The 24118-nt window shown below is 47.7% G+C and overlaps 1 protein-coding gene across 3 annotated transcripts in view; it reads right to left on the minus strand.

Moving 5' to 3' along the window:
* Positions 1-581: 581 nt before the first annotated feature.
* Positions 582-24118, minus strand: part of Zcchc14 (zinc finger CCHC-type containing 14) — a 56033-nt gene continuing 32496 nt past the window's right edge. The window contains exons 3-14 of one of the 3 annotated variants that reach the window (XR_007595866.1): positions 19864-19937; positions 13347-13418; positions 12463-12572; positions 11453-11547; positions 11317-11371; positions 10535-10817; positions 9034-9125; positions 8348-8475; positions 6996-7136; positions 5445-6905; positions 3555-4297; positions 582-3470 (exon numbers count right to left, since the gene is read on the minus strand). Coding sequence is in view for 2 of the 3 variants with exons in the window: in XM_050165237.1 (XP_050021194.1) it covers positions 4242-4297; positions 5445-6905; positions 6996-7136; positions 8348-8475; positions 9034-9125; positions 10535-10817; positions 11317-11371; positions 11453-11547; positions 12463-12572; positions 13347-13418; positions 19864-19937 (2567 nt within the window). In the remaining variant the exon portion in view is untranslated. Of the gene's footprint in view, positions 4298-5444; positions 6906-6995; positions 7137-8347; positions 8476-9033; positions 9126-10534; positions 10818-11316; positions 11372-11452; positions 11548-12462; positions 12573-13346; positions 13419-19863; positions 19938-24118 lie in introns of all 3 variants that reach the window. The other 2 variants (XM_050165238.1, XM_050165237.1) reach the window with 2 other exon arrangements.

Below are 24118 nucleotides of genomic sequence, written 5' to 3' on the forward strand. Positions count from 1 at the left end.
TGCTGAAGGGGAGGGCATCTTCCTGTCCTTGGTCAACACCTTGCCACTAGCTCTGGTTTTAAACTCTCTGCATAGCTGACTGATCTGCCAGCTGTCAGGATGATGTCAGTGCTATGCGAACTCACATGATAGCCTTGCCCACCAGGGCACACACACCACAGGGCGACAGCTGCTGGCACTTGGGAGCCAGTGTAAGCAACTTCAGCTTAGAGCAGAGTCTCCCCTGACCAGCCCAAGAAGCTGCACTCGGGTTGCAGACACTGTCCAGGTGAAACTGGACAGCTCTGGATCTGAGGTTTTGGTGGCAGATGCCTTCTAGGTGCAGCTCTGCCTCAGCAACCCTCACAAGGCAAAATACTGGTCAAGTCAGTCTGGGCAGTGCTGTCGCTGTCCTGGAAAACCACATTCTCAGGGTGTGACTGCCAAAAGATGGTGCAGGTGGAACTTCTTTACCACGTCTATCTGTATGTACTAGGAGGACACTGTTCAAATCTGGTGACCTTGGCAGAAAGTATGAAAGGGAAGAAAGAAGGTGCCTCACTGTCCTGCCTCTGTGACAAAGATCTGGGAACATCAAACACTTGAGTTTTTTAAAATTTTTATTTTCCGTACATTAAATTTACTCATAAAAACAGTCTAAAAATGTACATTTTTCCTTTTTAACAAAGTATAATAAAACATAAAAACCCCAAAAACAATACTTGACATTTACAATTCAAAATCAAATTAGCAGAATATTAAATATTTACAAAACTATATCTTTTAAAAATATTTATAAAGTTACATGCAATTTTGTAGAATTGACAAAAGAATGGCTCAAAAATGGGGAGAATTGTCCTTCATTCCTAAAAAGAAAATATGCCCAATAGAATCTGTGATAGTTTCAGTCTTGGTACCAACACCTCTTCTGTGTGTGCGTGAGAACTGACCTGTGCTGAGGGCTGGGCCACTGCCCCCTTGTGGTAGGACAGCGGCCTGGACGTGGCCTTGCCAGTACAGTATGTGGTTTTTCTGAAATATTGCCAAGTGTTGATTACAGGTGCTGCATTCAGTCAAACTGGGACAGGCCAGCAGCTCGGTTTCTGGACCCCATGGTTTCTTAGGCCACCTGACTCGCTTTATGGACGTCACCTGCACCTTGGGCACCTTGGAAAGGACAGCTATCCCTGCTCAGGTTCCCCAAGTCTGCCACTGGGGATGAGGTTAAGCAGACAGAGTCCCTGCATCCTTTTAACTTTTAAGACTTTAGCAAGTAATGCCACCCACTAGCTGGCTGTAAAACTAGCGTGTATCAGACCAAATGCCAGGAAGCAGAAAGAGTGACAGGGACGGAGTGAGGAGAGTGAGACCCAGTTCCCATCGGGCTGTCCTTAAGGGACTGTCATGGCACACATGTAGGCAAAGGTACTGCCATTGCGACTGCCTCTGCACGTGCGTGTAGTACAAGCCAGTCTGACTTGTAGAAAGGACTGGAAGCCTAACTGGAATTCCACACGGAAGCTGCTAACTACTGCATTAACAGGCTGCTATCATCTTTGGGAGATGAGCGTGCCGCTGGTTTTCTAATACTCAACCGTATATATGTTCAAGAAGTATTTTGTCTTGACTGTAAGAGCTAGCTCCCATTCCTCAGTGCTCTTCAGAAGTTAGGAGTTTTCAGCATTAAAACACTTTCCAATTGTCACTACCAAGCATGAAATAAAAACTAGAACGTAAGGTAGAAAATTGAGTAGTTTGCTTAAACAACAAAAAAGGTCACATAGCTGTTTTATCCCAACACTGTGCCCTCCTTCCTATGTTTATCCCACTTCCTACCCTGAGATGTTAACACAGGATCAGAACTGACGCCGCAGCCCCAGGGCCATGCCTACCTGGGTACCACTGCCATCTGACACAGCAGTTTTAGAAAAATGACTGGAAAGGGCTGGTCTGTTCAGTGTGTAACAGTGAAGAAGTTAAGTGCTGGCCATGCTGACGGCCTCTACAGGCTCTGGGAGTGAGCCCTACCTGCAAACATCTGCCCACGCCTCCATGTTGTGCATGTTCCTTTGCGTGATGTAATCCTTGCCGGCTTCACAGAAATGCCACACATGTGCTCTTCCAAAGACAACCGGCGGCTTCTAGACACAGACTGCTGTCGTCTGCACAGCTGAGATGGTGCTCACCTCAGCTGAATGGCACAAGTCACGTGGGAGTTGCCACAGCAGACTGCTGTCTTTCAGGCTAACAGCTGAAAGGGTAACAAGACACTTCCAATCCCTATACTGACCACAAAACAAAAAACTTAAATATGATTTTTTTCTTTTGCTATGAGACAGTTTCCAACAATTTCTGTGTTGAAATAGGATTTATTTAAAATATTTCTTTGTTTAAAAAAACCAAAAAATTTAAAAGTTTGGCTTTCAGCACATATCCAGGCCACTGTAACGGCCTTCAGAAATATTAAAATCGTAAACATCAATGAACACTCTAAGTCTTCCTTATTAACACAATGCGACCGATCCCAGTCTGGTGCTCTTTAAGGCAAAGTGTGTCAGTTCTTGTATTGACATCTGTAGTGTTACTGAGTGAGAGATCAACAGAGCATCCCCTAACGCCTCATCACCATCCCCTCAGAACAGATGGGATACTGTGTGCCATGGACAGAACAGAGGTCTATCAATCCTGCATTGCATAGAATCGACAACACTCAAGCCTTCCGTGTGGGTCTCCACGGAGAGAAAGCCCATCTTAGAATATGAAGCCTTGCATCACAGCGCCTCCAGTTATAGGGTATTTTGTGATTTACACTAATTTTGCGTGAGGGTGATTGACCCATCTGAAGAATGGTCTAAGGACTGAGATTTTCTTCTCCATAAATATGAAGCTGGAAAATCCTTGGCAAGATCTTACCATTAATTTTCTTTTTTAACACCAAAGGCTTCAGCATTTTAAATAACATTATTTGAGCATAAAATTCCCTTTAACCTTGAATGTCTAAGCCCCTCATGCCTCCGTTGTGGTGGGTAGACAGGTTCATACCCCGTTGAGGAGTGAGGCGCCCCCCCCCCCCGCCCCCGGTCTGGACTATAACTGGTGAGTGGTTTCGAGGAGTCTTACATCTCTCTACTGAAGTTTTCCAGGCGATTTTTAACGGAATTAACTATCAACACACAGCCTAATACAAAAGAAGCTGACAGTTTCCAGTCTTTTGTTCATAAATCACAGGCCTGTATTACTGTTGAATGTCTGTCTCAAGTGTGAATTCGTCAGCAGTGAGCTCTGGGGCTGGGGTCCTGGGGAAACCATTTGAGACACGACAACTTGCCAGCTTCCTGAAGAATGAGGACCATCGGTCATAGTCAACTCACAAAGTTGAGTCATTCCTGTGTCCTCAGGAGTTGGTTCTTATTTGGAGAGAGCAGGCTCAAAGCCACCAATGGGAAGGGTGGTCTCAAGCCTCGGTGACTGGATTCCCTGGGACTTGGACCCTTAGAAACGAAGTTGTCAAGAGTGAGCTATGTCTTATCTACTAATATTGTGTAAATTTGTTTACAGAAAAAAATATTAAAAACCTGGAACTGCTCCAAGTGTCTGCAGAAGGACACCCTGCGACCTCGGGTGTACTAGGCCGAGCAGCCTGCTGGTGCCAACTCCAATGCCCACTGATGGAGTCCCCTACATTGTCGGGTCCCAGAAGAGTCTGCCTCCCAGAATGAAGAGGTCCTTGTCAGGTAGTGCAATCCTTAAGAAGCCAGACGTGAGGCGCCCACTCTAGGAAACAGCAAAATCCAGTTGGCACTTCCTAACCCATAGGGGTCTTGGATCCGACTGGGGGAACTCCACTTGAGAGAACTCCGACCTGCAGTCTTGACTCAGGTCGTGCATAGCTGCCCTGGAATTTGTGTGTGAGCCTAGAAGGACCAGCGATCTTCAGGAGACAAGTCTCCATGTTGCAACAACTGTGTGGTGGCCACATCACTGCTGTGGAGACAACCACTAGGCAATCCTTATATCAAGCTCCAAACTAGGATTTTGGCAATGAAATCGAGTTTGACGCACTTCTATGCTAGATTCTCTATCCAGTATAGTAAAGTAAAGCACCTTTGGGTTAAAAATAGTAAGCTCCACAGCAACTCGACTTCAGTTCTCCATGGGATTTTCCTTAGGTCTCCATGGCTCCACAGCAACTTGACTTCAGTTCTCTATAGGATTTTTCATGGCTTAATAAAATGTTCTGTTGCCAAAAAAAAAAAAAAGGATCAGTCCGTGGAGTCCAGACTTTCTGCTGGAGGGGCATATTTCAACCTAAAAGTTCCTGGAGAGAAAGACACAGAGAGAAAGAGAGAGAAGAGGGTGAAGCCTGAGTCAGTTGTAGAAGTGCACACATCACCCACCTGCCCTGAGCTGCCACTTAGGACTGACAATTGTCATACATAGCTGGCTATCACGGTTTTACAAGACTCTTTGGGGAGAGCATCACAGCTCTCATCACAGCCTTGGATCTCTTTCTCTGGACATGGACCTTGCATCAGAGGCTGGCAGTACACACAGGTGGGCAGGAAAGGCCTGGATTTAGAAGGTGCGGATGAGCTCTGGGAAGGGAGGCAGCCACCTGTACCACCACTGCATCTCTCAGGTCACAGATTTTGGCTTCTAAAAGCTCTCCAGATGGTGAAGATCAACAGGAAACTGCACAACCTGAGATAGAGGTGCTGGGAACCCAGAGACGGACAAAGTGGGACCAATTTTCCTAACTTTACTGTAGTTTTTCCAAAACATATAGCAATTGTAAGCCTAGTGATTCAGGTGTGTGGTAATAAAATCCCAGCACTCTGGAGTCCACGACAAGAGGAACACAAGTTCAAAGCCAGAAAATAAAACAACAACAAAATAATAAGCCTGCTATAATACAGTAGACATTGAAATTTGAATAACTAAGATACACTATAGGAGATAAAAACAAGGGGAAGGAAGAAGCAGCTAGTCAGCAGGACACAAGGCACAACACACACCCGCCCTGAACCCTGAGCCCAAGAGCAGCAGAGGTGGCTGTGCTGGCTGGGAAACCTTAACTAACTGCCCCACCCTTAATTTCCACATATCTTCCAGGAGGTGGCAGCAATCACTGGCAGCTCACAGCCCTGAAAGTTCCATCCAGCTCATTTTATTTAGATAACAAGGATCTGAGGCCATAATTTTTGTTTTTAAGGTGTGTGTATGTGTGTGTCTGTGTGTGTTCATATGTTCAGGTGCCTACAGAGGCCAGGAGAGGGCTCTGGATTCCTTAGAATTGAAATTACAGCTGAATTAGTTGAATGGCCTAACATGAACCGAACTCAGGTCCCTTTAAATAAATTGGCTTTAAAAATAAGTTTACAATGTTTTCAAAAAGCCAAGCAGCCATAGGTACCTCTCCCAGGAGCCACGACAGCAAGGAAGACACAGCACCTCCCAGTGATTACCTTGCCGGTTGAAGTCCATGGACGGTTGCTTGCAATCCTGAGCACGGTGGCCAGTAGCCCCACAGTTGTAACAGGACAGATTACCACTCTTTTTGTGACTGGAGCCATTGGTGCTGCCCACCAAGCCTTGGGTTTGGTACACCCCTGCTGTCCCAGCCATGAAGTTCTGCATGGGTGGCACCGCAAAAGTGGACTGCCCACCTAGGACAGGGTCTGGAGTCACACTGCCGCTGTAGGGTGCATGTACAACAGGGAAGGCAGAGCCACCACCATACTGCTGGGTACTGACATAGCCGTTGCTGCACATGGGACTGAAGGGTAGAAAAGGGAAGGTAAACATGGATGGCCCAGAGAATGGGTGCTGGAAGTAGTTGGCATAGCTGACAGTCAGGCCACTGGAGCCACAGCTGCCACTGCAACCACAGGATGTGCACACAATGCAGCCAGGTGGGGGCGGCGCAGGCTGTGGGGGTGCGGGGGGCTGCTGATGGTGGTGGTGGTGGTGGTGGTTCTGACTTGAGGCAGGAATGTTTCCTGGGGAGCTGCTGCCAGCACCACCACTGTAAAAGCTGCTTTCAGGGACAGAGGAGAGAGCAGGGCTGGAGCTGGGGGCGGGGCAACTGGGCAGAGTGGCCATGCTTGCAAAAGACGTAGAGGGGTGGCTGCTGGGGGAGGCAGTGTTGCTGTTGGCGCAGAAGCTGCCCTGCAGTGGGCCCACAGGCACACTGCTCACTGCAGAGAAGGCAACTTTGGTGTTGGCTGTATACAGAGCAGTCCGGGGATTGATTATTGCAGGGGGCACACTGATCTGTCCGTTGTTGGGGCAAGAAGTCTGCCCAGAGATGGCAGCATCAGCAGGGACGGAGGAGGACAGCAGCAGCTTGATGGGCGGCCGGGCCACATGCAAGACGGTGCTTGGGGTCCCTGTGGTGGCCGAGCTGGTCTCTACAGTCAGGGCTGGCTGCTGTGCCGTCTTCAGCACCCTGTCCAGTGTGGCTGCATGCACAACTTTGGCCCGGGGACCAAAGGAGACTGTGGGTGACACAGAATTGTTCTCTACAAGGCCCGAGAGGACCTGTACTGGCGGATGGGGTGCCGCTGAGGGAAGTGTGTCCAGCACAGCTCCGCCAAAGCTCTTGTCCACTTTTGTGCCACTTCTAGGGCCAGGCCCCTTGTTCCTTTCCTCCAGGGACAGAAGCGAGTGAACAGAGGATGAGAGGAGTTTCACGTCTGTGCTGCCTCTGTCCGACTTGTGCACCGAGTTCAGCATGCGGACAGGTGCCAGGTGTGAAGCTGCAGGCATCAGCTGTGGGGGCAGGGGATGGTGACCTGCAGGGCTGGAGCCAGCCTCATTCTGCACAGGCAGAACCTGGGCTGTGGGTCTGGCAGAGCTGGATGGGAAGTGAGTCAGCAGCATCACAGGCTTCTCCTTATCAGTGCCCTCAACATGTATGTCCACACCTGAGGACAGAAAAGACTGTTAGCACAGTGTGCACCCAGCAGAAGCTCAGAAGGCGGGGCAGCAAACAGGCCACTGCACAGGTGTCTTACGTCTATCGCTCTCCTCAGCGCTGTCTGAACTCTCCTCTCGCACCTGCACACCCATGGGGCTAGAGGAGGAGCTGGAATACTCGGAGGAGCTGCCTTCCCGGGGCAGCTGGTGAGCCGGTGGCTCCACCTCCACCCGCAGCTCTGTGGAGAAGGCAGGTAGAGGTCAATAGCTCTGTGGCACTCGCCCATAGGCAAGAGAACCCTGGCAGTAACACCAGGAAACATGGTCCCAAATCATGGTCAGATTAAGATCCAAGAATCCTGAACACTACGCCAACTACTCAAGGCCATACTGTTAGATCAAAGGAAGGGGCACTTCTGACCCAGGCTAGTGCACTGCAAGGTCAATGTCCAGTCACTGTGGGTCACCCTGTCCAGTCCTTGAGAGTACAGAAAAGCCATGAAGCCATGAACACTATCTGTCATAAAGGCTCCCTACGGCGACTGAACTGTCCAAGACAGATGTTTGTCTCTTACCAATCTGCCATGGCTTTTGCATCCATCACATCTTGCTGATGAAAAAAGCAATGCTCAGTGCTTCCTGCAGGACAACAGAGCCACTGATCATATGTCCCCAGCCTCTTCCACAGATAGGGAATAGGGGAAGAGGAGGACGACAGAGGTTGAAAACCCAAATCCACTTTTGGTTTGTTTTATTTCTTTGTTTTTCTAGATGGAAACGGTACTTCTGTAGCTTTTGGAGCCTGTCCTAGAACTCTCTCTGTAGACCAGGCTGGCCTCAAACTCAGAGATTCGCCTGCTTCTCCTCCTACATGCTGGGACTAAAGGTGTATGCCACACTGTCTCTCAAGTCTCCAATGGGAAGACAGGAATGACAACAGTGGTCTGGGAAAGGGTACCAGGCAACAGTTCATGACAGGCACCTGCGTGGCAAGGGCCTTTTCACCTCTCTGGCTTGTACCCTGCTTCCCCCTCACAGCATAAGAGTTCAGGGTCTAACACTGCGGCCTAAATAACCTGAGGCTGGGCCCTAGTGTCTAAATAACCTGAGGCTGGGCACTAGTGTCTGGCACCTAAGGCCATCTATATAATCACTTTCCTGAGCCCAGCCTCAGGAGGCAGAAGCAGGACGGATCTCTGGGAGTTCAAGGCCAGCCTTGTCTATAAGAGCTAGTTTCAGGCAAAGCTACAGAGAAATCCTGTGTGTGTGTGTGGGGGGGGGGGGGGGGGGATCACTTTCCTGTAGAGTCAGGATAAAGAAAACTAAGTGTAAAACATCTAAAACCTGTAAATGAGAAACAAGAGTGATCTGAAGTCTAATTCTGATCCAGAAGAATACCATACCACACCTGTACACATGCCACACATCTGAACCACAGGCCCTCACACACCTGCAGCATGGCTGCTACGCCCAGGCTGCACAGGCCCCACGTGGCTGGTGGGGGTGACTCGGGCCACTCCACTGCTGGTGACCAAGGATGGGGCTGAGGAGTTGAGGCACCGTCTCTCTGACTTCTCCCTGTGAATAACAAGCATAGTCAGACAGCTCCTCTCCCGAAACACTCCAGTTTCCAATGCACCTCCCAGGCAGGTCCACAGAAGCCAAAGCTCCACCTACGATGCTGGGCATCCCCAGAGGACGGGGTAAGAAATAAAGTAACCCAGACCCTGACATTTAAAACCTGCAGGTTCTAACACTGCTTAGCACATGAGAAACTAAGATGAACACAACTTATTCTCTGTTGATTTGGTGTTTTGAGACATAGTCTCACTATGTAGTCCAGACTACCTCAAACTCAAATCCCTATCCTCCTGCCTCAGTCTCAGGGTTAGGATTGGAGTGTGTCCACACCCAGAAAACATTAAGTGATTTCTTTATTAAGTGATTTTTTTTTGTTGTTTTTTTTTGTATTTTCAAGACAAGGCTCCTCTGTGTAGTCCTTGCTGTTCTGGAACTAGCTCTGTAGACCAGGCTGGTCACAAACTCACAGAGATTCGCTGTCCTCTGCCTCCAAGTGTTGGGATTAAAGATGTGTGTCACCAACATTCAGCATACATCAAATAATTTCATGCTTACTTTTCCAGCTCCAGCTGAGTCTTGAGCTTTTTCTTTGCTCCCATGGTGAGGGACTCAAATTTATTCAGATCTTCTTCAGTAAGGCTCAGAAACTTGCATAGGAGAAACAAAAGACAGTTACTGAGAGGACCTTGGGGACTCTGAGTGCAGGACAACAAGGGTTAGTAAACAGATGACTAGAGACATGGACACAATTTCCCAAGCTCTAAAGAGCTGTGGTCTCTCCTCTGCACCTTACCACAAGTGCAGCTGACAGGTACCCTGCAGCCCTCTGGTCCCTGCATCCCAGTCATTACTAAGGGATGTACACCTTGGATAGTTTTAGCCACTCCTCATTTACAATTGAAGGCTGTCCTTGTCCTCTGGGGAAGGTTTCATTGGTGTGCAGCAATCTCTGCACACAGAAGCAGAGCATGGTTGCCATAAGACCGTTCTTTTTGGAAAGTCACCTTCAGAAGCTTGCTGAGGACCCAAGTAATCTAAAAGAAGGCACTATCCAGATGAAATGGTAACTAGGAACCCACAAGCCTGACACCCCAGGACAACTGGTATACCACAACACAGACAGCTGTGGGATTCAGTCATTTCATCATAATTCTGATAGAAAATTCAAACTGATCATGATCAATGTTAGAAAATCTATTGTCGTTAAGATTCAAGAGCTGTGGGCAGCAGCATGGCAAGCACAAGTGCTGCGTGTGCCGTCTCCAAAGCTCCATCTCTAGGTTAACAGTGGAGTTTGAGATGTGTGGAGCTGTTACAGAGCAGTCTTGCCCAGCAGGGGGAGTTCAGATTTCAAACACCTTCTGCAGGTATCATTTGGCTTAGCCAGAGGCACTGAGACTTAGAAAATGTCAAAAGGCATCCCTAGTCAAAACTGCCCATGAAAACATTGTTTTCTGAGCAGGTCTCTTCCATGACTCCAGGTCTGTTTTGTTTTTCTGTTTTTTTTTTCCCGAGACATGGTTTCTCTGTAGCTTTGGAGCCTGTCCTGGAATAAGCTCTTGTAGATCAGGCTGACCTCGAGCTGACAAGAGATCCGCCTGCCTCTGCCTCCCAATTGCTGGGAAAGGCGTGCGCCACCACCGCCCAGTATTGTTTTTTTGTTCTCCCGGTCTGACTATTAAATGCAGCCTTGGTTGTCTGAGCCCCCATTTGCTTGAGTCCAAGGCAATGACTCTATAAGCTGGCCACACAGCATGAGTTACACCGAAGCTGCTTCAAAGAGCAAATGGTATCTGAATGAGCACTGGCCTACAGCAGCTTGAGGGATGGAGCCAATTCAAGTCACAGAGTCCCTGGTTTGTCAAGACCTGAAACATCCAGGAAAACTATTTGCTTATGACAAATCCTACTTTTTTGGCTTCAGGCAGCCTGGTAATTAAATCCTGGTGCCCTCTAACACCAAGCAATATGATCATCACCCAAGTTCTTGACACCTCTAGTAATGAGGACAGGGCACAGCCTACCAGAGGCCCTCTTATCTGAGTAGTCAACATACCTTTTCCATGGTGAGCTGTTTAAAGACGGGATAATACTTGTGCAAACGTAGCTTCCTAAGCCAGTCTAAAATCCCATTTTGCTCCTGGGGCTGAGGAGCCTGCAGACTAGAGGGCATCAGGATGGTAGGTGAGTTGTCCACTTGGGTCCGGTAAGCCAGCGCTGAGCCTGCACCCCCTGTGTGGGAGCAGTGGGGCAGGGAAGCAGATGCACTGGCCGAGTGCTGCAGGTGGTGCTGGGTGCTGCTCTGCGAGGATGGGATCCCAGCCACTCCACACACCGGCCTGCAACAAAGGGGACAGTGGGGTATAAGTGCTGCTCTACAGACTGCCGCCTGGCACCAGAAGATTAGTTAGAGGGATCCCATTCTGGCACCTATTCCCTTATGGCATCTGGGGTTCAGCTCATGGCATACTTGGGGCTAATCAGTGTCCTGTCTACTCCCACCCCCATCACGACTTCCCTCCTCACAGTGAAATGCCCACAGGGATACTCCTGTGTGTGTCCATAATATGTATGTCCACGTGCACCAGAGATTCAGCTAAGCTACCTGGTGTCTGTCACTTTTAAGGAACGAGATGATACCAATAGATCATGATTAAAACAAGTTACTCAGCACTGTGAAAAAACCATGAAACTGGGAAGCCAAAAACTGGATTCTCTCTACACAATTCCTCTCCTGACATTATCCAAGATGTAGATCAAGCAGACAGCTCTGACAGCAGCTGCTTATACACGCATGGGAAGCAGTGCTGACCAGGGTGGCTAGAGAGGACCACTCACCTTCCAGACACGCCCATCATGGCACCTACTTTAGGAAGGGAGGGGTTGCCAGGACCTACAAAGTAGAAAAAACTATCATAGAAACTTACAAACAATAATGTAACTTAATTTTTTTTTAACCATTTCACAAACTTACTTGGACTTTGGAGCTGTTGGGTGGGAGATGAAGTGCTGAAGAACTTCCTAACATGATCATGTTTCAGTGTGTGCGAAGGTATGGAAGCCAAATACCTGGGAAGTAACAGGGCAGTTTGTCAGCACTGAAATCTCCCCCCCTACAACCCACGCATGCATGCAAACTTAACAGTGGGAAAAATCTGAAAATTTCACCCAAGAGAATGAGACATTAGAGAAAAAACAAACTAGTCCCATAGCCTGATACTCTCCTTACTTTTATTCAATTTGTATAGCTCCCCTCAAGTCCCTTCTCTCATCTCTCACAGTGAACAAATCAACCTCTACAAGAGTCCAGCGCTCCTGAGCCTGCTGGAACTAAGTCACAATGTGAAGACACTGGTCCCAAGGGCCCTGAGAGGACACACTAGAGAACCAGCAAGAGGCCATAGCTGTGCCTCGGATGGTAGAGTGTTTATACATGAATCCCTTGGTTCTATTCCTCACTAGACCTTTTATCCCAGCTCTTACGAAGCAGGAGGATTACAAATTCAATGTTATTTTCAGTCTCAAAACAAAACAACAGGACAGAACTGGTGAGCCTCAGCACTATATGTCCCATATGTGAGGGTATGGCTGATTCAGGACCTATTTTCATTCTAACAAGCTTCAGATGCTTCTTCCCTGACATAGGGAAGCCCTGGCTGTCTGGAACTCACTCTATAGACCAGGCTGACCTTGAACTCACAGAGATCCACCTGCCTCTGCCTCCTGAGTGCTGGGATTAAAGGCTTGCACCACCACAGCCTGGTCATAGCTTCAGCTGTTAACCAGACAATATAGCTGACTGCTCACATCATCTCACAAGGACAGCAAACCCCATACAGCACAAACTTCTGGTTCCTTCACCTCATCGCTAACTCACCCTAAGGGTATCCATATCCTTCAAACCTTTACAACAGGTAGTCCTGGAGATAAAGGAAACACCCACACCAGAGCAGCCACAGCCACCTGGCCAAGAACCTTACTTACCTCAGACCTGCTTCCAAATCCACATGGTTACGCTCCATATAGAAGGAATCTGGGCCAGCCAAGCAAGGAATGAGCTTGTCTAAGTTCTCTTCAGGGTAGAGCTGGGATAACTGAAAGAAAAGACAAGGCAGAAGGTCTGTCTCCACAGCACACCAGCACTCTGCCTTGCTACAAGAAGCTTGGCAAGGGGTCTCTGGAACATCTGTGGTAAGACAGTTTGGACCTTTCTAGCTGCTTGGGTTCTGTACACATGTAGGTAAAACCCCACTCATCATAACTATTCCTGAGTTTAATATAGTTTGAGCCACAGGGCCAGTTCCTGACTAGAATCCAAATGGACCAGGCCTGCAGAAAAAGCAAAGAGTAGCAGTTCTGACAAAGTCTAGCCTCCAGTACCCCAGCACAACAGCCCCTGTGTTTAGGACAATGGCCAGGACAGGAGAGCAGGGACTCCTCCTCTCACGGGGTAATGGGCACTGGCAGCCCATTCTTGAGAGAGGACACAAACAGGAGGAGTCCTACCAGTGTACTGGGGGTAAGCAAGGCTCTGGCACTCAAGACCCAGGAAGCAGCAGCCCATCGAAGATGTTGTGATCACATCCAGAGCCAGCCACTCTTGTGTACACTGACTCAAGGACCTCACTCCTGGTCTGGCAGGGGAGTACCTCTACAGGCATAATTACTGCTTTCTCAAATTCTACAGCCTTTTAAACATAACATCTAACATTCAATAAAAATTTCAAAGACATGAGAATATAGGGCCAGGGAGACTACTGTCAGTGTTGTCAAGAGGTGGGGTGGCTCATGCATGTGCTCTCAGACCCTCTCTGCTGACAGTCTGATTAGGTGAAAGACAACTTTTAAAGAGCTCCTGGTCACCTTACCTTTGAAATAAACTCAGTTACTTCTGAGGAAGACTTGGTTACTGATGTTATTGAAGAATCAGACCACAGGACCTTAAAAACAAATAAATAAGCCTTAAAAAACAGATACCACAACTGGGCAGTAATGGCACAGCACTTAGGAGGCAGGGCAAACTGATCTCTGTGAGTTCAAGACCAGCCTGGTCTACAGAGCGAGTTCCAGGGCAGCCAGGGCTGTTATACAGAGAAACCCCATCTTCAAACAAAACAAAGCAAAACAGCTAAAAATCCAAAACAAAACAAGCTTCCAACTGTCCAGTGCTCACAGCTAGTAACTACTGCCTGAATGGGACACTCACACTCCTGACTTGTGAAGACAACAGTCACAAAACCCAAGTCCATTCACCAGCATGTTCCACCAGCATGCTGGACATAGCATCAAGGCACCAGCAATCTGCCTCTTCACCTGGAAGCAGGTGTCTGTACCACACAGGTGCTGTGGCTATATCAACACTTGAGCCCAGGCCTGGCTTGGGCCCTCAGGCAGACTACAACGTGGAACAGGAGAGGTCCTCCACAGGAGGGCTTCATCAGGCCGGAAGAGTCAGAAACTGTACATGCCTTTGGGCTTGGCACTTGTTTTAACTCATAGCACTAGGGCCCCTGTATGATTTTCTGACATCATAAAGCTCCTGGCACTGGCTGAGCTCTCATGTCATTCCTACAAGCTGTTCCTTACAACACTGCCATGCAGTCTGAACGCAGCTACTTCTGCAGGTATATATGTATGGGATTTGGGGGCGGGGGGTGTCTGTGCAAAAGATAACATGAGCCCACTTAGAAAGGCAAGGACAGGTGACATGAGGAGTAGGTCAACTGGGAGATACAAAACACCAATTCTGTCTAAAGTCCAAGTCATTGCCCAAAAGGGACACATCACATTTACCCTGGTATAGAGGCAAGAGCTCAAGATGCCAAGCCCAATCCCTTCTCTGCACAGCTGAGACACCCTTGACCTGGGAGGGTTCAGTCACGTTCCTCTCATCTGTGGGATCCACATGGATCTGTGTGCTTCAGCACTCTGTGATAGCACTAACAAAGTCACAGCAAATGGAGAGAAGGCGCCATGACTTCACAGGTACGGCAACTACAGTCACTGAGCTACCTGCTGCTAGGAGTGTGGCTTCCACCCCAATTTGTGTGCACGTGGTAGAAAAATGCCTCAGTGCTTCTTGGCTTCCAACAATCCTACAAAGTTGGGGTTCCTAAGTTTGTGCCCTATCAACCCTGACATCCCAGACTGAGGTGAAAACTTGAGTTCCCCAGAGCTGGCAAACTGTTTCTAACAGGAGTCTTTTCTCCCAATCTGACCCAAGGAAAGCACAAAGTCCACAGCAAAACAAGGGAAGTAGGACAGTCATGTTGAAAGCAGTAGTCTAACCCCTGCCATGGCACGGTTTGCCCTCTGTGTGTTTCTGGGGTCCTCATCACAGGCAAGAACACAGGGCAGAGGATTCACAGCCCTGTGAATCCCAGGTGTCTGCTTCACTTCCAAAGGTGCCTACTTTTGGCCAGGTCCAGGCCTGTACTGGCCTCACGCTCACTCTCCACCCACTCAACACGGCGCTGGAGGAAGACAGGCCACCACCAAAGCACGACAATGGAATGCACCCCATCAGAGCTGGCATCTGCTATCCACCTCCAGGAGCAAGCACTGAAGGAAAAGTTGAGGTACACAGCACCAATTACTTCCTTCAAGAGCTGCAGAGCCACACTGAGTCTGACTTAAATCTTTCGTCACGCAAGAAATGAGCAACATACAGGATAAGGCCAGTTCCACATGCAGCCTTATTTCCTATCCACATGTAGCACATCTGTCTAGAGCCACCAAAATGGTATGTGCTTTATTCTGAACTAGCCAGGTGCTGGGCAGATGGCCCCACCCAGCCTATAAGATACCTTATAAGAACACCTACACTTCCCAAACTCCCAACTTTCTTCTTTTTTCTTTTCTTTTTTTTAATACCTGGAGGGACAGCTGTGGGTGCTGGGAACCAAACTCTTGTATTTTTGGTTGTGAGGCTAGCCTTTAACGGTTGAGCCATCTCTCCAGGCCACTCCCAACCATCTTAAGGAAAAAAAAAAAAAAACAGCATGGAAGATGAAGGCCTGCAATCCACATTCTCAAGGGACTTGATGCCAAGAACAGAAAGAAGAGCTTGGCTGAGGCAATGGTGGCAAGCAATGGTCTGGCACAGCAGGCAGCACAGGCCCCAGGGAAGGATCTGGAGGAAAGCCCAAAGCCAAACATTCAAAGTAGAAAACAGAAAAGCCAAACAGGAGCATGATGCCAGGGCAGATTGAATCCCCTAAGAGGGATGAGGCAGGTATCACCAAGGCTGCCAGACAACCAGCCGGAATGAAACTAGGTGAGCATTCTCCTACATTCCTCAGGAAAGCCATGGCCCAGCCAGGTATGATGGGAGAAAATGAATGAAACGTCTGCCCTGGCAATGCTGAAGCAGGCATGGTCAGCCGTATATGGCGGTTCTGTTGAACTTGTCCATAATGAGTTTCATGGTCTAAGTTGATGAGGACAACTGACCAAGTCTCTTCCTAAAGAGGGCACCAGGTGGTTGCTGGTAATTAAACTCAGGACCTTTTGAAGAACAGGCAGTTCTCTTAACCTCTGAGCCATCTCTCCAGTCCCAGCTAGGTATGATGGCATACTCCATAAATTCCAGCACTAAGTAGGCAGAGGCAGAGAGGGTCTCTGTGAGTTCAAGGTCAGCCTGGTCTACACAGAGTTCTAGGACAGTCAGGACTACATAGAGAGACCCTATGTTTACAAAAAAAAAAAAAAAAAAAAAAAAAAAAAGCTGGGCGATGGTGGTGCAGGCCTTTAGGAGGCAGAGGCAGGTGGATCTCTGTGAATTCAAGGCCAGCCTGGTCTACAAGAGCGAGTTCCAGGACAGGCTCCAAAGCTATAGAGAAACCCTATCTTGAAAAAAAACAAAAACAAACAAACAAAAAGCACAAAATGAAAACAAAAAACACTGACCAACCAAACCACCAGAGGGTAGTGGGGGGGAGGGGATAGATGAGGCATCTCCAACAGGAAGCATCAAAATGGTATTGCCCAGCTAGTTCTTAATACCCTGCCACTCCTAAAAATAGATGACTCAGTAAGGACAGTGGTTCATACCCTCACTCCAAAATCTTGACAATTCCTATAACCCCAGGCTGAGACAGAATGAAGAATTCTGGGCCAGCCTAGGCTATACAATGAGATTGTGACTTAAAAACAAACAAAACAAAACAAAAACCACAACTCTGATAGAACTGACCAGAGTGAAACAGAAAAGCATCAGGCTCAGTATTGGCTGGTTTGCATCAGTAAAGAATGCTCTCAAATGAAAGCAAACTTTTAAGGACAAGACACAACAGGCTTTGGAGGGGTGTACTATACTAGTAATGTCGTGTAACTCAAGTCACACTCTCAGTGACTGTGCTTCAGAAATGGCACCCCTCCACTGTTTCTCCTGCACACCGGCAGGTGTAGGGAGCAATTCACACTTCTGAGAGACTCAGTCATCACTTTCTTCAGATCCACTCCTCCATCTGCTTCCTGAGACTCTGGCTGGGCCTCCTCGGAACCAGCAAGTCCAGCTGCAGCAAAACTAAAACTAACTCTGTGAAAAAGAACACAGAGCTTCACACCTGTCTATAGCAGACGCTTCCTGAGCAACTCCTTACAGGGAAACACTGTGTTCTCCTTAGACCTTTGGAGAGCTTACATGAGCTGGGGTAATTTTGGGAAGGGCAACCCCAACTGAGGAAGTGGCTCCAGCAGAATGGCCTTTGGCAAGTCTGTAGCCACTATTTTGGTTGATGACCTATGTGGGAGGGTCCAGCCCACTGTGGGCAGTGTCACCCTGGGTAGATAGTCCTGGGTTGTCTAAGAAGGTAGGCTGAGCAACCCATGGGGAGCAGCCAGTAAAGCAACATTCTTCCACGGCCTCTGCTTCAGTTCCGGCCTCTAAGAACCTGTCTTGAGTTCCTGTCCTGACTTCTCTCAGAGTATAAGCTGAAATAAACCTTTTCCTCCCAAAGTTCCTTTGGACAGGGTTATCACAGCAACAGAAATCCTAACCACAAAACAGTGGAAGCCATCAGAATTCTAGAGAATCACAAAAGACGACTACTGGGCAGGAAGCTCTGGGCTTCTCCCTAAGCACACAGAGCCCAACAGACACTTCAAATGTGGACACACCCACTCACTACAAGCTGTCCAGTGCTCAAGGCACAGTGAAGCAGCTATTAATCTGACTTAGTGTTCTCACTATCTTCTATTCTACTCCACTAGTCTGTGTAGAGTACAATGATTCTCAAACAACATTTTAAGATTTTGATACCAAGTATGGTAAGCCACACTTGGGCAGCTGAAGCACACTCTAAGTCAGCCTGGGGTACACAGCAAAACTTTAGACCCTATCAAGAACAAGTAAGAAAAAAAATGTTCACTTTTGATTATAGTTGATGGTGAGCCACACACAAGTGTGTGACTGGATGTTGTGCCACCTGTGAAACCATCACTTAATCAGGACAGTTAAGCCCTCAGCAGACTTTCACCATTTACATAAAAGCTTTCTGACATGCTCCCTCACCTTGGAGTAGTTTGCATTTTATAGAGTTGCATATAACTGGCTTCCACAGTATACACCTTTGGAGGAAGAGTCTGAGTCACTGTGCCTCTCTGTGCCCCTCTTGCGCAGTGTCCCCTGTGGACACTACAGCCCTGGTGATGCAGATTCCTAGCGCAGACACTCACACCATTCATCTTGGATCCTGAAGCATCACAAACAAAGCTGTGCAGTATCACAAATCAAACCCCACACCAAGAGCTCTTCCATAATGCCTTAACACCTCGCCTCAGCTATGAGGCTGCTGGTACACCTCTCCACACATGCTAACGACCAGACATGCCTCTTTCTTAGGACTCTGTCCAAATCTTAAAACCATTTATTCTTTCTTTCTTCTCTCTCTCTCCCTCTTTCTCTCTCTCGTTCTGTAGACCAAACTGGCCTCAACCTCACAGAGACCCGTCTGTCTCTGCCTCCCAACTGCTGAGACTAAAGGCGTGCACCGCTTCCACCCAGATGCTCTGAGAGTTCTCTGTAGACTTTGTAGACTTCATGCCCCTTTCTGTCTTATGACTAGCTCACCCATTCTCTTCAGAGCCTAGAAAACAGCTTTACAGAGGACAGCAGTCCTATCTACTAGCTGCAGCTTTTAAAGAGCACATTTTAGTACTGGGCTCGGAAGCTTTTCACTCGTTTATTTCCCAGAGCTTTCTCTCTCCCTCTCCCCCTACCCCCTCTTTGTTGTTTTTTTTTGGGGGGGGGGGTTCAGAAATGATCCCACCTGTGATACAAAGGGTTCTCACCACATAGCACCTCTTAAAGAGCAACCCTGACTCACACACAATACTAAACAAGGGTCTCTTGTGAGTGTGCTTCCCAGCACTGCCAGGGGATATGCTCATGATCTGTCCATGTCTGAAGACAGAATCTGAGAAACAGCTACCCCAGCATGATGGGTGGATAACAAAACCCTGATACAAATCAACAATACATTTCCCAGTTTCCTTTGAAGATAAGTGAGACCAAGAACCTGAAGTCTTGTCAACAAAACATAAGCAGAAGCCAGCCTCTCCAGCTGCTCCTGAGCATGTTCCTTCTCCCTAATCTGTATCCTGCCCACCATCAAGTGAGCACTAGAGCCCTAGCTGACATCTTGGACTACAAAGACTATATCCTGCGGACATGCTCACAGTAAAATCTGGAGTCAGCCAGGACTGTGTTCTGATGGAGGCCTGGGACTGGCTCCCTGAACACCGTAACAGGGAATAAAGGGAACTTTGAGGCTTGTCTAAGCCTTTGTTATGGCAAGCTGCTCTCACACAAGACAGTCCAGTCCTTTCTGGTACATTAGTTTTGAGCACATGCCCCTGTACAGACCGACTGGTCGTGGCCACATAGTCAGCTTGTATGTGTCTCATCTAGGGGACTTACTATCCTGGAGTGCCCAGTGCCATAGCCTCCAGACCCATAGTGACAACGACTGAATTGATGTTTTTTTTTAAAGATTTATTTATTTATTATGTACACAGTGTTCAGCTTCCATGTATGCCTGCAAGCCAGAAGAGGGCACCAGATCTCATTACAGATGGTTGTGAGCCACCATGTGGTTGCTGGGAATTGAACTCAGGACCTCCGGAAGAGCAATCAGTGCTCTTAACCTCTGAGCCATCTCTCCAGTCCCCTGGATTGATGTTTTTTTAGAGCTTAGCTTCTCCCTGAGAAGGTGGCTGTCCCCCAATACCCTAGTCCACCCCAGACACCGGCCCCAGACAGGCTCCATCTCACTCAGCACCACTGTTCTGCAAAAAGCACAGCTTTTATTCTAGCACATGAAGTGGCTATTCGTGACAAGTGTGCCCTCCATACCTCCAAGGTGAGGGAAAACAGCATCTTACCTCAAAGGAACACTCAACACTTCTGTCATTTTTCGTGTGTGATAATCCCTTCAGGTCTATTTTTTCAACACTCACTGCAAAAACAAACACAAAATTAAAGAATGCAGTAAGACTTTGAGATACAAATGATTGTTGGGCATGTGACAAGTAGCTATTCCATACAAGGCTGCCAGAACCAAGACCTGAGTAGCACTTGGACCAGCCTCAGCTGGTACTGGCATCTTGGAAGACTAAGGGATACTCATATACCAACCAAATTCCAAGAAAGGGAGTATAGGGAGCCTGAGTTGGACAGCACATTTGTGAGCTCTTGTGTTGTCCTTCAAGACAGTCAAAAACTGTGTCTAATTCTCAGAAATTTATAACCATGTCTCCCACAGTGAATGTTCCACATGAGAAGAAGCCTGGCACAGTCGTGAGGGTCTTTCCATGGACCTGTGCGCTGTTGCTCAGCTTTGCCACTAGGGCAAAAATGGAAGCTCCAACGACAAGGTCTAGGAGGAATTACAGTGGTTCCCAGGCACTGTGACATGACCACGAGGCTGGGAGCTGACCATGCTAAAGGAGACCTGCTGTCACCACGGAGCTCTGAAGCCTTGCTCTACTTCATGTTCCAAACCTTTCTCCTCAGAAATGAAATGACACCATTAAACTATTAGCACTGTTTCCAGGCAAGCCCAAACATGTGTTCACAATTAAGTTCTCTATCTGAGCACACACATCCTCCCCCAGACAACAGTGCTGACTGATACCATCCAGGAACTCGACTGCTTCTTCCAGGCAGTCACTTTGCATGGGCATGAGAGTCACATAACCCATTGCTCAGGCAACTGGTGAAGACCACAAATGAGAAGGATTGCTAGGTTGGTTGAGCTTCCAGGATTCCAGGAAGCCACCTCCATATTCTGCAGAGCTTTCTGCACACTCTGAACCCTAGTGATGGACGGTGACACACTCACTAGGCTTTACACTCCCTGCAGGTATACTCTTCTGGTCAGCAAAGACAGAGCCTTCCAGAATGCCAGTACTGTGACATGTTGAGGGACAACCCAGAAGTTTTATAGACAAAAGACCCAGAGGAGGAAAAAAATTCTCGGCAATGGTAACCTTACCCTGCTCTATGAGGTGCACTGGGAGGTTCCTATACCTGTGGTGCTCCATGCTGGAGTCACTATGCTATTTGTTTAAATGTATTAAAATGGAATAAAAATGGACTAAATTCTGGTCTAGGTACTGAACAGACATGTCTGTGGGGCTACTACTCTGGATGATGAAGAATGGACATTCCCAGTATTCAAGTGTCTTTTATTAGTGCTGTCTGAACTGACTAGCATACAGACCAAACTACCTCCTCCCATTTGTGTGAACAGCTTTCTTGGCACATGGCTACACAATTTGCTCTAGTACCACTGTCAGCTGCTCTCCACCCACTGTAGTGAAGCTGGGCTTGAGAGCGGAGACAGACACTACAATAGAGCCCCAGTTTGGACGCTGCACCCCACCACAGCAGAGCACTCAGCATTAGCACGCACCAGCTGCAGCAGAAATGGAGGAAGAGATGTGCCATCATCTCTTGCCATCCTTGCCACTCCAGCCACTCCTTCAGCTACAGTCAGCAGGAAGCGACCCCTCTACACAGTCTCAGTGACACCATTCTAGACCATCCTCCTTCTCTAAGCAACAGACTGTAGGACCAGTGCCTGCCCGCCCAGATAATCAATCTGTACCCAGTGTTCCCAAACCAAAGAGTATCAGGGTGTATGAGAAAGGAAAAAGGAAAAATCCATTTGGACTAAGGGAATTGACTCAGAGCTGAACAGAAAAACAGGCAAAGTAGATGAATATCATTTAGTTGTTTGCAGATAAAAGCATTTTGGAGCCAGGCCAAGCACTCACAGCCAGCCCACTGCCCATGAAATATGTTTTAAACCAAGTACAGATCTCACTGCATTATTGCTGCCAGCCTCAGCACCCAACTCATTGTAGGTTCTTCTTCCAGGCTCCCAATGTCGGGGCAGCAGCTTAGCAGGTAAGGGTACCTACCACCAAGCATGATGGCCTGATTCAATCCCCAGGACCCAAGAGATGAAGAAGAGAACCAACTCACACAAGTCCTCTGACCTCCACAGATGTGCCACGTCACAGCACACACAATAAATAGCATAAATAAATAAATTAATAAAACACCATGTTTCAGTTTACTCTCAAACTTGGAGTCACTAGAGGCCATGATTATAGGAACTGGACTGGCTCTGTGGCAGAGCACAGGCCTCGTATGTTTATGGGCCTAGGTTCCAGAGATCCAGCCCCAACATCACAAAGACAAACAAAATTCACACAACTGAACAAAGTTGAGGGGTATGAGATCGAGAGGCCAGGCATCTCCAAGCAGCACCACGCACAAGAAAAGTCTCAACTCCCAGGCAACTGCTGGGCTTTTAGAAACTGGTAATTATGATTCTCACACCAAAGGCACCTTACACCTGTAGAGCTGGCTGGAGCAACGAGAGGGTGCTGCCACCTCCTCCTCTGGACCAGGTCAGAGACTTCAAACACAATGGGCGCTGCAGTTTTTTAGCTGCCTTTAGGGCAGAACCTTTCCAGAACTCTGCCCACTGGTTTGAACAGCTTCCAGGGCTACAGTGTAGGGCAACTGGTATCTTGGAAGCTTCATGGGCACCAGGGAATGCTTTTCTCAACCTTTTTTTTTCCATTTTTAAAAAAGATTTATTTATTTCTATTTATTTATTTTGAGACAGAGTCTCTCTATGTAGGCCTGGCTACACTGGAGAAATATGTTTTCTATATTTTTTATTTTTATTCTATACATATAACTGCTGAGAGGGGTGAACTGACTTTTCCTGGTTGTTACTATTACACCATCTTTTTTGTTTTGGTTTTGGTTTTCAAGACAGGGTTTCTCTGTGTAGCTTTGGCTGTCCTGGAACTCACTCTGTAAATCAAGCTGACTTCAAACTCACAGAGATCCACCTGCTCTGTCTCTCTGAGTGCTGGGATTAAAAGCGTGTCCACCACCAGCCAGTTTGTTTCACCGTCTTTCCCTTACTGCCTCTCTGACGGCCATTGCTGCTTCAGGAATGGCAAAGGAGAGGTTTTAACAGGGCACCAGCTAGTCAAAAGTTCCTCAAATAATTCTAATATCTTACTATCATCAAGACAGGTGCCGGGTGTAGGCCCAAAGATCACACCCATGCAGGAACACATGCTGCCCACAATCAAATCTAGGCTCAGCATCTCATGAGGCTTTTGGGACAGTGAATTGTGTAGTCTGTTTTGAACTTTTTAAAATGTACACTGGTGTCTTTTTTTATTATTATTATGTATACAATATTCTGTCTGTGTGTATGTCTGCAGGCCAGAAGAGGGCACCAGACCTCATGACAGATGGTTGTGAGCCACCATGTGGTTGCCGGGAACTGAACTCAGGACCTTTGGAAGGGCAGGCAATGCTCTTAACCTCTGAGCCATCTCTCCAGCCCCTTGGTGTCTTTTTTTAATGTGCACTGTTTTGTATGCATGTGTGTTTGTGTGAGGACACTGCATCCCCTGGAACTGGAATTAGACAGGTGTGAGATGCCATGTGGGTGCTGGGAATCAGACTCAGGTCCTCTGGAAGAGCAGCCTGTGCTCATAACTGCTGAAGCCATCTCTCCAGACCAAGAGTAGTCTGTTTTGATGCTCAGCTTCAAAATAAGCCTCCTTAAATAATAACAGTCACAGAAAAGCATTTCCAAGGGTTATTTATGCTTTCTGATGCTATTCAGAAATCAAGCTACATAAATACTCAAGAATTACATACAATTCCAATCAAGGAAACCAATTTTGTCTCCTGCACAATGTATAGTATGGCTCTCACCCACAGAATGTTTTAGCACTTTGGAGCAAAACTTAACACAGAGAAAAATGCAAGATCTCAAGTTCAAAATCAGTCAGTCAGAGTTAACATATGGACCCTTTAATCATCAGTCACTGAGTGAGGAGGGCATGTTCTGGCTGGTGCACTGGCACCTATAGGCTGAAGCAAGGTATATAGATGCACACACCCCTCTGCACTGTGCAGCATTTTGATTCTTGATCAACTTTGACCAAAGGATACCTACCTCCTACAATTACTGGTGGTCTGAGCACTGGCTTGCAATGCTGTTCCTTTCCTCTATCTTCTGGGGAAGATACACACACAGCTCTGCACTCAATTGTACGATCACAGAAATGAGGCTGACAGCAGGTACTCAAG

This window comes from Alexandromys fortis, unplaced genomic scaffold, assembly GCF_014885135.2.
Source record: "Alexandromys fortis isolate MF-2015 unplaced genomic scaffold, M_Fortis_MF-2015_v1.1 scaffold_165, whole genome shotgun sequence".
Classification (NCBI taxonomy): Eukaryota; Metazoa; Chordata; class Mammalia; order Rodentia; family Cricetidae; genus Alexandromys; species Alexandromys fortis.